This window comes from Octopus bimaculoides, chromosome 19 (genome assembly GCF_001194135.2).
Source record: "Octopus bimaculoides isolate UCB-OBI-ISO-001 chromosome 19, ASM119413v2, whole genome shotgun sequence".
NCBI classification, from domain to species: domain Eukaryota; kingdom Metazoa; phylum Mollusca; class Cephalopoda; order Octopoda; family Octopodidae; genus Octopus; species Octopus bimaculoides.
Genome location: NC_068999.1, coordinates 32851448 through 32868880, shown reverse-complemented (window position 1 = coordinate 32868880; position 17433 = coordinate 32851448). Strand labels below are relative to the sequence as shown.

General features: G+C 37.2%; 1 protein-coding gene across 1 annotated transcript in view; it reads right to left on the bottom strand.

The window, feature by feature from the left end:
• The window catches only part of LOC106876507 (disks large homolog 1), a gene marked incomplete in the record, with an annotated part of 700185 nt that overhangs the window by 237268 nt on the left and 445484 nt on the right, over nucleotides 1-17433 (bottom strand). The window contains 1 exon segment of the mRNA XM_052974679.1: nucleotides 13594-13696. Coding sequence (XP_052830639.1) covers nucleotides 13594-13696 — 103 coding nt within the window.

Genomic DNA, 17433 nt, shown 5'->3' with positions numbered 1-17433 from the left:
TACTCCATGTGGTCATTTGAACTAATTGAAATAGTAGCCAAATCTCCCTGAAATCACACCCTAATGTCTTTAAAAGACTAAGATACACTGAATAATGTAGTTTAAGATACACTGAATAATGTAGTTTAAGATACACTGAATATAAAATGGGATAGTCATGGCTGGAACACCTTTATAACATTGGTCATTACTGAGGTGGGATGAAACAGTTACTGTGATGACACAGCACAAAACCTTACTACTATCACCATGACTACACCACCAATGTCTTCTCCTGTACATACTGCTACCACTACCAACTACTCCTTCATCATTAAACTATCATGAAACAGCAACACTACTAACACATCTCAATACCACCTCTACCACCACCACCTCCACTATGCATCCAAATCACCATATCCACCACAATACATCAAAAACCATAACTGCACCACATAAAAACCACCACCATCACTGCCTCAATAACACATCAAAATCACCACTACCACTGCTACACTCCCATCACCTTTGTTCATAACCAACAACAATCCATAGTCATTAAACATCACACACACATTACAACAAAAAAAGAAAAATGAACAGCCACATAAAAGCTTTGGGTCCAGTCCTTTCATACTGCAAGTATTCCAACAAAAAAATATTGATTTCTTACACAAGACACGAGGTCTCATATTTGAAAGAAAGGGGCAGTCAAATTTATAAACCTCGGTGTTTGACTGATATTTGACTCCTGGAAGGAGGGCTGCACCAGGCACCATTCGTCTGTTTTGGCATAGTTTCCATGGCTGGATGCCCTCTCTAACACCAACCACTTTACAGAGTGTACTGGGTGCTTTTTACATGGTGCTGGTATAAGGTGCTTTTCTGTGGCACTGGCATGAGAGCTTATCACATGGTGCTGGCACAGGTGCTTATTACTTGATGCTGGTTCAGGGGCTTCTTAAATGGCTGCGGCATAGGAGCTTATTATGTGATGCTGGCACAGCTGCTTTTTACGTTGCGCAACATGTAAAAAGCTACTACTACTACTACTGCTGCTGCTGAAAGCAAAAATCTACCTTGGCAAGATTTGACCTTAGAAAGAGCCAAAACAAATACTGCAAGGCATTTTGTTCAATGCTTTCATCAAGCACCAATAATAAAGAATTCATTTTATACATCAAAATAAGGTATCAGACCCTAGAACCCCAGTATAACACAGCTATCATCCCCAGATGATTTGGTACACATTCCACAAAATGACAGATGAACTACATCAATAAAGATTTAAAATGAGTTGAGCCAAATATCACAGCAGTGGGTGTAAACTCCAGCACAATAAGCCACTGCTCTATTTAACTGTATTGTTTCATTTTAAAGGAGACAGGTACATTTTAGGATACTGATCACAGAAAGACGAATGTGGATCAAGATGCTATAAAGTGATGTTAAAATATATATACTAATGATGGCTAAATGTAGTATTTTATATATAAGGTATAAAATAAAGTACATAATAATCAGATACAAACATTCACATATTTCCCTTGTACATGCACACATATACTTAAAAAGAGTTGAAATGCTGTTTGATTTTTCTTTTCAGCATTAAACATTCACCATCCCATTTCCATTGCCTCCCCCCACATAAACAAACATTCCCATACCTCCCTTTTACATACACACACATATACTCACACAGAATTGAAGTGCTGATTTTTTTTTTCACCCCTTCCTTTCTCCATTGCTATTACTTTCTCTCACTCTCTCTCAGCCAGGGCTATTACTCTCAATACTTCTTCACTGAATTGCTATTTTCTCTCCTCTCCCTACGTTTATACTACTCTTTCCCCTACTCTGTCCTACTTCTACTCTGTGATTTATATACAAAAATATAAAAACACTATGCTTATTATTATATTAGGAGATTAGCGACAGAGGCAGTATTAATACTGGGAGGGGATATTTATCCCCACTTAAACATGGCTGTTCCATTAGAACAAACTATTCTGCAGTAGATACTAAGAGAGAAACTCCTATATTGGCTTATGGTGCAAAAGTGCACTCTTGTTTATATCGTGAGCAGGGAGATAAATCTCTGCCATCTCCAGTGCCAAAACCACCAAAAGCCAATATGAGAGTTTCTTGCATGGTATCTATCACAGTATAGTTTGTTCTAACAGAAAATCCACATTTAAGTAGGGGTAAATATTACCTCTTGGTGATGTTGTCCACCAGGAAGTGTGTGATACATATTTCACCAATCGATGGCAGCTACTAATTGAATCATTGATCGTTTCTTCGTAACAGTTCTTGTTAATTGTGGAGTGATACAACTAGAGAGGTAAAGTTGAATGAGGAAAGACATCAACAACAGCTGTTACTAGAACTGCTATGCTCACTACTACTACTACTACTACTACTACTACTACTACTACTACTACTACTACTACTAGTACTACATGAAAACTGGTTATGTTTATTAACTAAATGCTAGAGGCAGGTGTGTAAATGTATTTGTACAAATGCTATTTAGAAATCACCACCACCACCACCACCACTAGAGCCAATCAACAGACACACATCAAAGATAAACCCTATCTATTGTAACAGTTCTACATACATATGAGAGAGAGAGAGAGAGAGAAAGAAAAAGATAAAAAGAAAAAGAGACAGAGAGAGAGTGGGAGAAATTCCTGTACAACAGTCTCCCAACCTGCTCAATATAACAAGTAAATCTCTCACAACACACGACAGTAACACATGAGGAAGATCAGCTTCTCTTATATAATTCTTAGTCTCACCCAATCTCCAACCAATAACCATTTATTCCACTAGGAATTATTCCAGCAGATGCTGAAAGTTTACTCTAAGGAAGCAAAACTTTAGTTTTGTGTTATTTTAGTTTGTTTTCAGATGTAATTCAATAATTGGAAAACGAAAACAAACAAAAAGAACTCTAGTCAAAATGGATATGAAAGTTACCATTCACCACTTTACTTGGGTTAAACTACCTTTGAGAGTTTACTATCTTTGCAACTCAGGTGTAATGCTACAGGGCAGCTTTATTGGAATGAACAACAATTTTAGATTCTTAACTGTTCTAAATAAATCGCTCCCACACTTTGTTGTTTTTGTTTCCTTTTTCAATTATACACACATGTTCAGGAATAAGTATGTGTGTGGTCTATCTATCTATCTATCTACACACACATAAAAATCATTATCATCATCATTTAATATACATCTTCAATACTTGTGTGGCTTGGATGATTTAACAGGATGCAACAAGTCAAAAGACAGCATTTAGTTCCAATATCTATTCTGGTATGGTTTCTGTGGCTGGATTCCCTGCCTAAAAACCAACCACTTTACAGAGTGTATTAGGTGCTTTTTTTTTTGTGACACTGACATTACTGAGGTCACAAGACCCCTTGACTAAGCAGAGACTAAGAGTTGTAGTAGAGAAGGAGGAGAAGGCTTTATGCCAGGCATTGAGAGATAAATGTAAGATGCAGAGGTAAGTACAAGTGTCATATAATAGAGGACTGCCTTGCATTATGTAAGGTTGAATGGGAATAGCTGGAGAGAAGACAGTGATAGTGATGTTACAATGTACTTCCAAGAAGGTGAGTATAAGAAAGTGTGGACAAAGGATGAGGACAGATTGTTAGAAATGGGGTTGGGGGGTGAACATTACAAAGGGGACAAGGATAGAATGGTGGTTGATGGTAAACATCAGTACAGGTGGGTAGGTGAAAGAAATAGGAGTGGCACAGGAAAGAGGAGTGACAAGTGGCAACACAGGAAGAGTGGAGGGCAGCAGTATAATAAACCTGTCAATAGATCAGAAAAGAGGGAGATAATGAGGAAGGCGGGAGAGGGGTGTTTCTCTCCTTGTTTCTTTCTGTGTCTCTTTCTGTGGAAGAGCATAGGCTCGAAACGTTAAAGACTTTTTCAATTCTCGAGCGTTATACTAATACATCTGTTTGTTTTCTACACCACCTGTCTTCGTCTGCTGTTTTTCTGTGAATTCTCCCTATATATATATATATATATATATATATATAGTGATAGATGTCAGATGTAGGGGTGGCTATAGTGAGTGAGGGGGAGAAAGGTTGGGGAGAGGCCATTGAAGACAGATAAGAGAGGGTGCTGAGAATGGTGGGAGATAAGATGAAGTATAGTAGTCCTAAGATGTAACTCAGAGAGGAAGGAAGAAATTGGAGGCACAGAGAGTGGTAATCAGTTGAAAATTAAGTGGGATGAGACAATATTGAGAATGAGAGATGGGTTTTAAAAGGAAGTGATTTCAGTGAAATGGGGAGGTAACTCATTGTAGAAAGGAGGATGAAATATGTGCAGAATATATACATACATACACATGAAATGAATTTATCACATGGGTGTTGGCGGTGACCAATCACATGTTTAAGAAACGAAGTGAACTAGCTCATCAGGGAAGGGAAAGCATCGCAGCACATAAATAGAACTTTCCACCACTATACATATTTCACACACCAAATATATGCATCAAAATCTTTAGATTTGAGAAATTTCTTTTAACCATTCTCGTTTGTCTATGAGAATGATTTCAGTGGTTCTCTAATATTTGGAATCTTTCATGTTATTATGGCACTCTCTGATGTCTATACAACTGTAGTGATGTTTGATTTGTCATTAAGTTTTACTGTTCAACTTTTTAATGACTTCGTTTAGTTCTGGTTTAGTTATTGAAACTTTATTCCAAGCAGTAATATCAGAATACAAAGATTTCAGTTGATTTGTGGCTTTCAAAAATTCTTTGGATGTTGCTATAGATTTCCTATTAAGCATATGTGTGTAATCATCTTCAACATGTAATGCCCATCTTCCATGCTGGCATGGGTTGGATATCTTGACAAGATCTAACAAGCTGTAGGATTTAGGCAGGTTACAATGACTCTGTCTCTCTTTTCAGAAGGGGATAGCCATATATCTTTCTATGGTATGACTCTTGTTCTTGTCCCTCTATTAGATATATATCATCACCATCATTTAATGTCAGTCTTCCATGCTGGCATGGGTTGAACAGTTTGACAGGAGCTGGTAAGCCAGACAACTGCATCATGCTTCACTCTCTATAAGAGTAAGAAAAGGCAAAAGAAATAAGGATGTGAATATAAATGGAACGGTTGAGGATTGCTCAAGGTGATGGAGTAGGGAGTTCAGGGAAATGCAAGAAGAGAGAGAGGAGGAAAGAGGGAATGTAGTGAGGGTAAAACAAGGGTATATGGGGGGGGGAGTGACAAAACAGCTATGATACAGTTGGCAAGGAGGACAGGATTGGGGAACAGGAGTGGGAGGGAGAGATAAGCATAGTGCATGAAGAAGAGAAGAGGAGAGGAAGAGATGTAGTTTGGTTCATTGAGGGTGTGTGAATTAATGTCACATGTAGGTAGAATACACCGCTTCCAGAACTGTTTCATTGAGGTAGGTGGGTCTCTCCCCCTCTCTTTCTGTATATGTATGGTGACAGGGAATGATGTGTGGTCACTTTGAGATCATGTAACACCAGGGTCAATTCTACTGCATGGTTTTCTGGCTAGGAGTTTTTACCAAAACCTTATGTTAGCCAATATTCTATCAATGAAATTTGTAAGATTTAACCCTTTAACATTCAGATTACTCTGTCAAATGTTCATCATCATCATCGTTTAACATCTGCTTTCCTTGCTGGCATGGTAGGATGGTTTGACATGGATCTGGCTAGCGGAGAGCTGTCCAGACTCCAACTATTTGTTGTGGCACAGTTTCTATGACTGGATGCCCTTTGTAATGCCAGCCACTTAACAGAGTGGCTGAGTGCTTTTCCCATGCCACCAGCAAGGGTGCATTTTATGTAGCACCAGCACCTGAAAGGACAAGCCTGTATGAGGTGGAAGACAGCGATTTTACTTAGCTTGACATGTCTTATCAAGCACAGCAAATTGCCACATCTCCTGATCCCTTGTTATTTCCTTAGTGAGGCCCCAATGATGTGGTAGTTTATTTTTAAAATAACAATGTGGGATAAGTATGAGAGGCCAGATCTAGCTGGTTTGAACATAAAAGCAGTAGAATATTAGGGCTGGATATGGCCAGTTTAAATGCAAATGGGCTAAGTTGTTGTTTAGTTCCAATTTAGCCCTGATTAAGCAAATCTTCAACCAAAGAGGTTCTAGCAATGATCATCCTGCATTTCATTGAGACACAGTGCATCTGAAACTACATTATCTAATGTGTCATTTCTATTTTAAGATAAGTATGGTTTGAGGAAGATCTGGCTGCTAATTCTAGCATATTGAGCATCCATGTAGAGGCATTGCTATTAGCTCCCAGATTCATGGTTTGGTTTAACCCTTTAGCATTCAGATTACTCTGTCAAATGTAATACTTATTTATTCACATTGTTTTGAATAAATTATGCTTTGAGATTTCGATGATGTGATTGTTTATTTTAAGAATGACATTTAAGGGTAGGTGTGAGAGGCCAGATCTGTCTGGTTCTGAACACAAAAACAGGTAGAAAACAATTTAAATGCTAAAGAGTTAAACATGAAAGCTTCATACTGATATTTTCTGGGCCAGTGGCACAGCATCTTTACTGAGTTATTGCAGGTACACATAGAAAATGTGAGCAATGGAGAGAATGTGAACGAGAGAGAGAGAGAGAGAGAGAGAGAAAGAAGCAAAGGAAAAGAACTAGAGAGAGAGAGAGAGAATGAACAATGTAGAAAGGGAATTAGAGGGAGGGTGGAAGGGGGAGGGGAGGCATTGTGTGTGTGAAGGAGGATGTCTTCATATGTTATAAAAAGATGGAGGAAGAATGTTCAGAATGGAGACATAATCAAATAAAATAGTATTTAGTAAAATAGTACCTTTCAATGATACTTTGTTCTAGATCCCAAGGGTTTTCTTGACCTCATTACACTGTACAAAGCAGGGGCACATTAATAATAGTAATGGTGATAGTAATGATGGCTATGAAAGTATAGGTGATAATGATGATGATCATCACCATAGTGATGATGGTGGTGGTGGTGGTGGTGGCAGTGATGAAGGTGTTGGTGATTATGATCGTAATGGCTGGGTGAGAGTGTTGATGATGATGATGATGGTTGTGGTGGTGGCAATGGTGAAGGTGTTGGTGGTAATGACAGTGGTGATGATGGTGAAAATAGGGAATGGTGATAGTGGTGATGGTAGTGATGTTTGTGCTTATGGTGGTGATGATGATGTTGAAAAACAATAAAAATACTAATCAAATATGCAAGCGGTATTAAACCACCCCACCACTATATTCTATTTATTTATTTATAAGAAGTGTTGGGAAATATTTGTTAGAATTAAATTCAATTTCAAATATTTTCATTTCTGAAGTTTTAAAACAACACTATTTCCTGTTGGGGAGGGTGGGGGTCAATTACTAATTATTGATGAGAGAAAATAGTGCACACACACAGAAACAGTCACTCATATGCATGTAAATTTAGAGAGGCAATCACACACATAAACAAACATCAATCATATAACCCACACCCTAAATACTACTACACACCATATCACAAACGCATACATTATAACAGCGACAAACCATCAACATACAAGCACATTAACAAACACATACATCAACTTGAACACACAAATGCATACACACCAGATATGCACACACAACCGTACACATACCACTAACATACACAGACACCAACGCACACATACAACACAACATAAACAGATAGACAGACATGGACACTACCAACATACAGAAATGCATGCATACTCACACACCATTACACAAACGAGAATCTCCTGTACATACACATGCAACACACACACATTGCAGATGCACTCACGTATGTGCATTCCAAAAATGCACACAGAGAAACATGCACACTGCCAACACACAAACAACTCCCCCACATATACACCACCACCACAACAACAACAACACACAAAGGCTTTATTTATAAATCCTAAATGTTAAAAACCAAGAAACTCCAAATAACACCTCATTGTGTTACATTAGTAATATATACTTATTTAGTGCTGAAGAAGTCAATGCCTTGCTCATGTCTTTCCATTAAGAGCCAGATTGCACACTCTGGTATGCAGTGATTTGCATAGGATGCACCATGACAGTCTGGATATGTCATATTCCTTCCTCCGGCCAATTGAATTCTGTGCACCTGTAGATGCTGCATGCTAACATGCAGTGATAACTTGCATAGGTTGCAGTGTTACAGTCTAGATATGTTGCACTCTCCCCACTGTCAACTCTGTTTCTATATGCCTGTAGGCACTGCACATGTTGCACTATCTCCACTGTCCATTCTATTTTCTACAGCTGTAGAGTTTGGACATGGACATAGTTGAGGTGGGAAACTGCATCAGCGTGCAGCAGTTGCTGATCTTATACACTTATTACTAACCCTTTAGTATTCAGATTACTCTGTCAAATATGTTTGTTTATTTATATTGTTTTGAATTAACCATGCATTATCTTGTAGTTTAGAGAGTTCAATGATAGGACTTTAGTTTTAGAATGATATTGTAGGATTGAGGTGAGAGGCCAGCTCTGGCTAGTTTCAATGCTAAAGGGTGAATAGTGCGCATCCAAGTATAGTGTTTGCAGCCAGTGAGAGCACGTCTGTGTTCCTTGTGTTCCTTGTGTTCATCTGAGTAGTATGGGAGAGATAGTGTTGCAGTAGTTATGTTCTGGAGTGTAGTATATGTTTCTGGATATTCGTAAGTTGTTCTTATGTAGTGGCTGAGACTGTCAGGGTTGAAGCTTACTGACGTAGGAGATGGTGCCCCTCACACACTCAGATGGCTGGTCTTTAATTTTTGATTTTTTTGTTGTGTAATTGATTTGTGGGTGGGGCTGGTGTACAACCTGTTATGATTTCTTTATTCTTTCTTTTACTTGTTTCAGTCATTTGACTGTAGCCATGCTGAAGCACCATCTTAAAAAGTTGTTTTGTTGAAGAAATTGGCCCCAGAACTTATTCTTTTTAAGCCTGGTACTTAATCTATTGGTCTCTCTTGCTGAACTGCTAAATTATGGAGGAATAAACACACCAACACCAGTTGTCAAGTGATGGTGGTGAGGACAAACACAAACACACAACAGGCTTCTTTCAGTCTCCACCTACCAAATCCACTCATAACGCTTTAGTTGGCCCATGGCTATAGTAAAAGACACTTGCCCAAGGTGTTATGCAGTGGGACTGAACCTGGAACCATGTGATTGGGAAACAAACTTCCTACCATGCAGCCATGCCTGTGTTTTGTTTTTTTGTTTTTTGTTTGCCTTGTGATTTCCAGTGGTTCACGGAGGAGAGATTGGGATCCGAGGCAGGACTGGCATGTCCATGATTGATGATGTATTGTTTACACACTATAGCTGTTGCTGGATCTAAATATGGTAGATATGATTGCTTTCAGTACATTTGTGTATTGTTTTGGTTTGTGTTAGGAAAGGTATCCAGCTGCAGAAACAAAACATGCCAGAACAGATAATGGAGCCTGGTGCAGCCTCCGGCCTTACCAGCTCCAGTCAAACTGTCCAACCCATGCCAAAATGGAAAAACAAATGTCAAATGATAATGATGGTATCTTTTAGTAGTTCTGTGAATGTTGAGTTGAGTTTGCAGACAATGGTGCCTAATATTTTGTTTTGTGTGTGTGTGTGTCTGTGTGTGTTGTTGAGTGTTTAAAACAAGTTGCTTATGCTGTACTCTGACATTGCTGATTAATAAGGGAGGCAGTGGATTTGGTGGGTGCTACTTTAAGTCTGTTATTCTGGGATCAGGCTTCTTGGTGACTGATGCAGCGTTGGAGAATAGTTTAAATATATGAGAGTGATGTCATCTGTATATGGTGGTGTCTGTATGTTTTGACAAGGTACAGGCAGATTGTGTAGTTAGCTACAGGCTGAAAAGGGTAAATGTAAGTAATGATGGATCCTTGTGGTGTACTCAATTCAGGGAAAATTTCAAGTTTTAGAAGTTAACTTTTCGATAAAATCAACACAGGCAAGCTGTTGATTTTGTGTTATAAATTAACAAATGAATGAATATAACAAACAGCAGCTAGGAAGGTCTTGATGTGGATGGCTTATGACTCCTTGCTTGATGGTGGTGGTGATAGAAGGAACTGACATGGCAATGGTTGATCTTCAGCTGTCAATTCAACTACTACCTCTCCCACTATCACCACATTCCACACTTCATTCTCTTCCTCCTCCTGTAACTCATACTCACCTCTCTTGTTTATTCTCTTTTGAAAAAAAGTTTTTAATATAATGTTGCTGTTTTAAGCCTTTGCCCCACTGCTTAGGCAAATAAATTGCCCCCCCCCCCCCAGTCTCTTTGCTCCCACCCAGTTCTACAACAAAATCTACAATAAAACATGTGGTAACAAAATCCTCATCAGGCAAATAAATTAATGATTTTGACAAAACTTACTGAATGAAAACATAGCACTGTACTCAGAGCAAAGGCTAATAATAATAATAACTGAATATACATGGAGGAAAACAGAATGCAAAAGAAATCCCTTGACAAAAAAGAAACCCAACAAAAACCACAGAAATTTCCAAAAAAGTAAAATGGTTGATTAGATTAAAATTTTTCATCATCAATGCACTAAATCTGCTTGGATATTGACTGTTGCATTTAAGGTAGAATAAATTGAACGAAGATTAAAATTAATTATTGACGATTCCATCAAGTATGTTTGAACAATTGTGAAATTGGCTAGTCACCAACACCACCAACACCACAACAACAGTATATTTTGACACCTGAACACACCTGCCAGTCAGGTAATTATTAAACAATAGTCTGTTTCAAGTGAGTATATACAGACAATAACATTTATTCTTGTGCATGCACTTAAGTGTGTGTTGGTATATATACATTATATATATATATATATATTTACACATACATACATGCACAAGTAAGCACATAAATAAAAAACAAGGTGGAAAAATTAGTATTTGATTATCAAAGATAGAGTTATAGGCATTTTATTAAAGCTGCAAAAAATTTTCAGACTGTTACTCAGAGTTTCACATTACTGCTTGTCAGACGGTTGTGGTCATACTGATCAAAACTGTCAAGCGAACAGCTTTAATAAAAAGTGTGTGTGTGTGTGTATTATAATTCTGCTTAGACACAGCGAGACCAAAAAATCAACCAGTTGATGTATAATGTATCATATTTCTAAGTTCCAGTGGAGAGGTAGCATGAATGTCCTCACCTCTGGAATTCTATAGAAATCAGAAGTACAAAGTGTAATATTAACAAATGACAAAAGAACAGGAGTTATATAATCACATTCATTAACTGACAGTTGATTCCTCTATACAAGATTGTACACTCAGGAGTGAATGACAGTAAGACACAGCTTCATTACAAACAATGAATGCAGTAGCACGGGTCCTGTTCTTTTGCCATCTATACATGTATGTGTATATATATATATATATATATATATCAGATTTAGGGATCGAGATGTATGAAGAAAGTTAGCTTCAAGCATAGTAAATATAAAAAAACAACTTTCAAGAACAATAGTGCTTTATTGAGATGAAAGTTTGTGGATTTATTTTCTTTTATCGAAGAATGATGAGTTGAAAAAAGTTCCTTTTATATTCCTCAGTAGACAACCAGGGTTGCCAAGCGTGCGAAAAAGAATACAAGATTCACCACATTCATTGTCTGCGATGAAAGTCAATGAATGTGATTATATAATTCCAGTTACTCCATTCTATAACTCCTGTATATATACAGACATGACAAAAGTAAATAAACACCCCGTAAAACCTCATTTTATGTTTATTCTAACTCGGAACAGTTTATAGTTTTTATTAATTGACATTTTTATGTTTCAGGTTCTATATGTGACTGTTTAATCATGTCATGTACAAAAGAAGTCTTGCAACTGTCTGAATTCAAAGAAGCTGTATTGTAGGTCATTCCGAAGGTGGACATGGTCAGCATAAATTCGCAGAAAACCTTGGGATCCCGCATACTACAATTAATAGAGTGATTGTGCAATTCACCAGAGAGGGGAAGGAGTTCACATCACCTCGCCCAGATCAACCAGGGCCCTCCTCTTTGCTAAGTGTGGAAGATAATCCTTGTTGCAAGTCCTCTGACATAGCAGAACAAGTTGAGTCAGTCCCAGAACAGTTGTCAGGTATCTCAACAAACTTGGTTATTCTGGCAAAGCAGCAAGAAGGAAGCTACTTCTTCGACCAGCCAATATCAAGTGGAGAAAAGATTGGGCCAGTGAGGTGGTGGAGAGACCACTAGCAGTTTGGGACACTGTCATATTCTCTGATGAGTCCAGATTTGTCAGTATTTCCTGACAGTAACGAGTGTGGGTCTGGAGACTCTGTGATCAAGAATTTGGTGTGAAAAGATTGCAGCCAACAATGAAACACAGCAATTATTCTGTGATGGTCTGGGGAGCAATTCGGAGCAATGGTTGATCAGAGCTGGTGGAGTATGAGGGAGACATAAACTCAGATAAATCTGTGTCCATATTGCAGAAAGAACTCGTTCCAATCTTCTCCAGTGGTGAAATGATTAAAGAAGAGTTTTTATTCATGGAAGAAGATGAGGCTCCTTGTCACATGGCTAAAATGGTCTCAATTTACTGGATGAGAATGCCATTAAAAAGATTCCATGGCCAAACAGTCACCAGATTTGAACCCTACTGAACACCTCTGGGACATAATGGACAGGACACTTCCATAAAAGAACAAGAAAGCATCTTCAAAGCCAGATCTTTTGAGATTACTTCATGAAACTTGGCAAGAAATTCAGCAAGAAAATATTCGTCATCTGATCAGTAACATGCCTAACAGGATCCTTGCATTGAAAAATGCAAAGGGCATGTCTACTAAATATTAAATATTCATATTATAGCAATTAATAAATAATTTGAATGTATAATTTCAGATTTAAATAAATTTTAATGATTAAAGGGGTGTCTATTTACTTCTTTTATATGTGCATGCGAGAATTTTCTTTTGCTGGTTTAGATATGGGTAAGCAGCTATACTGGGGTGTAGTCTTTTAAAATTTATTAACTAACCATATTGACTGCAATACCCAGTCTGCTACACAGTACCAAACAACCACCCACTCACACACTTTCTCTCCCTCTCTCTATGCCTCACTAGTTTCCATCTCATCAATTTCACTTGTAAGGTTTGGGGGTCAACTTGACGCTGTGGTTTAAGACACTTGCCTAAGATGACATGCAGTAGAATTGAACTTAGAACCACCTTACAAAGAAAAATTCTTAATCATATGGCCATGACTGAGTTATATGCATAATTGTACATGTGTGCATGTATGTGTGTAGCATGGCTAAATGGTTAACAAGTTTGCTATATAATCATGAGATCATGTTTTTGATCTCATTGTTTGGCATCTACAAAGCCTTTTACCATAACCTCAGGTGTAATTGGGTAGACAAAAACATCAAATATGCAATGTGAGAGGGAGAGAGACTAAAGTTATTCAGTTTGTAGTTAAATGTGAATGACGGAGTTGTTTGTGAACTTACCAAGACAACTCTGGTACCAGCCTTCTTCAGTGCTTCAACAGCAGTTTGATGAGAGACGTTCACAACGTTGGCATCGTTAACCTTCACAATGATATCATTAACCCTGAAACAACACACAAAACAAAAAAAAAATGTAGTTTATAGATATGGCATTCTTACTCATCATCCATAATTGTAGTAGCAGCATAAACCCAACACATGCACCAAGGTTTAGCTGATGGAAATGAAATATATTATTCTATCAATGTACCATTTGACACTTTTAGATCTAACCTGTCTGAGACCACGCATGATGCTAACAGGCAAAAATAAGTTAGGTTTTAAAAATTCTATCACAACATGTATGATTAAGGTCTTTGAATATTACAAATGATTACAGATTGAAGATTATATTGCCTTATCCAACTAGGTTTTTACTCAGGGCAACTGTCTCCTAAATAAAGTGACTTAATCTTGGCTAAAGAGCACAAATCTCTCCATCACTCTCTGTGGTCATACAGTTTTTCTGTTGGGTCTTTTTCATTTTGAAGTTCATTTGATACAGCAATTTCCAGAGAAGTCAACATTTTTGAAATTTGAAACACTTTTCAATATCAAAAATGTATAACAAATTATATAAAAAAAACTGCAGCGTTAGTTAAGAGCATGGTCTACCTCATAAATGGAGAGTAATATGACAGTAAAATGGAAGGAAAACAGAAACAATGAAGTGGTCTTTCTGCAAAGTTACATACATACTTATATTTATATGTATGTGTGTGTGTGTGCATGTACATCTAAGCACACACACACACACTAGTATTAAGTAATGGCGCATACATGCAGATATATAGGCATATACATGTAGATATAAACATGTATACCCCGCAAATCTACTGCCCCTTCCTACTTCATCCCAACCACACAATCGATATCTTGCCCACCACATGGTCGATTTCCTGTTCATCATGTGGTATTTTCCATCTAACTGTTGTCACTGAATTACTGAAATCAATACCACATGACTTTCTCAACCAATTGTAGGCTAATGTCCAGTAATAAATATTGACTCTCTTCAATCGAACTCTCATTCAGACTCCTATGGCCAAAGATTAGCCATGTGCTTGAAACTCAGAGTACCAAAGATTCTGAATCAAACCATTTTTATCTATACATGTAACTCCCAATGAATGTGTTGAGTGCCTTTCTTTCGGTTGTCTATCTCTCTCTCTCTCTCTCTCAATATATATATATATATATATATATATATATATATATATATACACACACACACACACTCTTTTACTCTTACTTGTTTCAGTCATTTGATTGTGGCCATGCTGGAGCACCACCTTTAATATATGTATAAATATATAAAATACATTAATACTGAATGGTGAGAATAAGTGCTCAACACAGCATTGATGGATAAATATTCTTTACTTGTGGTTTGACAAGTTTTCCACTGGTTTCATGCCAAGAATTGTCAGCAATTCTCATCCAAGATGGAGACAAATACCAGCGTCTCATATGGCAAACTTGATAATTACTGAGAATTTTTGGCATGAAGCCAACAGTCATCACCATCATCATCATCATCATCGTCCTTTAACATTCATTTCCTATTTTGGCATGGGCTGGATTGCAGGCATTGTCAACCCTCAAATGAAGTGTGCGTGTGTGTGTATATATATATATATATATATTATACATGCACACATAGATGTTTATGTGTACAAACAGAAGAGTATTGGATGAATGCACTAAAGTTTAGTCACTGAATTTACCCTGGCATCATTTAATACTTTCACACAACCAGACATGGGTGAGGTCCATGTGTATAATCCTTCATACTGTCTGAAGGATCACTGACACAACCTTCACATGTAGGACTGAAAGTACAAGTAGCAAGAGAGTAAATTCACTGATTACTTTCTTACACACACAAACACTGTATACAATCAATATCATCACCATCATCATCATCATCTGATGCCCACTTAAACACACTTGTATGGGTCAGGCAGAATCTGTCCAGGTAGATTTTCTAAGCCCGGATGCTCTTCCTGTTGCCAACCTATTTATAACATAGCTAACCATGTTTATCACAGAAGACTGAAAATGTAAAACCCTGCTTGTATGAAGATAATGATGTTCATTTACAATCATCACACAATGTCTAGATAATGGTATAAGAAAAGACACAGAAGCATACATACATGCATACATAAGACAGGCTTTTTTCAGTGTCTGTTTACAAAATTCACTTGCATGGTTTTAGTTGGCCCACGGCTATCAGAGAAGGCACTAGACTCATGTCTGAAGAGTCACACAGTGGGACTAATCTCAAGACACATGTCTAGCAAGCAAGCTTCTTAACCATGTGTGTGTGAGTGTGTGTGTGTGTGTATGAATAAATATGCATATTTGCATATACATGTATATATGCAAGTATGTCTGTGTGTGTGTATGTATGTATTAAAATAACTGTTATAACTAGATACATTTCCCTCTTGAGATGCAATTGTGCATACACTCAAATTTAAAATTTCCTCAACCAATGGGCATTGATTGATTAATTTCGGATCTGTATGTTTTTTTTCATATATGCAAATGACTATTAATGTATATGTATTTATACATTTTTTTATGCATATACCTCATAAATGGATATTTTACTTCTGTTATTTTACATTCATATTATTTATTTTCAATTTTCTTCCTTTTATTTTATTTTCATTTTTACTTTATTTACTTTTTATTTTATTCTATTTTATTCTTTACTTTACCTTATTATCCATTATATTCTAACTGATTTGTTAACCCTTCATCCACACATAACAATAAAAAACAACTCTTTATTTAGTCTGCTTGCCTGAATTGAAAGGTCTGCATGTAATATCTTAATGTATATATTTCTCTGATGAAATTATGCTCAGTGGCTGTGTGGTAAGTAGCTTGCTTACCAACCACATGGTTCTGGGTTCATTCCCACTGCGTGGCATCTTGGGCAAGTGTCTTCTTCTATAGCCTCGGGTCGACCAAAGCCTTGTGAGTGGATTTGGTAGACGGAAACTGAAAGAAGTCCGTCATATATATGTATATATATATATGTGTGTGTGTGTGTGTATTTGTTTGTGTCTGTGTCCCCCCAGCATCGCTTGACAACCGATGCTGGTGTGTTTACGTCCCCGTAACTTAGCGGTTCGGTTAAAGAGACCGATAGAATAAGTACTAGGCTTACAAAGAAAAAGACCTGGGGTCGATTTGCTCGACTAAAGGCGGTGCTCCAGCATGGCCGCAGTCAAATGACTGAAACAATTAAAAGAGTAAAAGAGATAACATAAACGCAAATTTAACGCGTAAATTTGTAATTTACCTGTTGAGCACTTTTTAATAATAAATAATTATTATCATCTTAACTCTCCAATTTCTTACTTTCATTTTACTCAACATAAACTTGACATATATATATATATATATATATATATTGTTTATATATATATATATATATAAGTATCATAATATGTCTATTTTCCATGCTGACATGGGTAGGCCAGTTTGACAGGGACTGACAAGTCATAAGACTACATTAAGCTCTCCTGTCGTTTTTGGCATGTTTTATCATATTTAATGAGAAAAGATTTCTTGGAGATGGTTTTTTTTTATGTGCAAATCTAGTTTCTTTGAAGGTTATACATATATATGTATATATGTATATGTGTGTGTGCGTGCGTGTGTGTGTGTGTGTGTGTGCGTGCGTGTGTGTGTATATACACACATGCATATATATATACACACACAGATACATAGACATGTTCACATGCACATATACACACACATATATACATGCATACACAC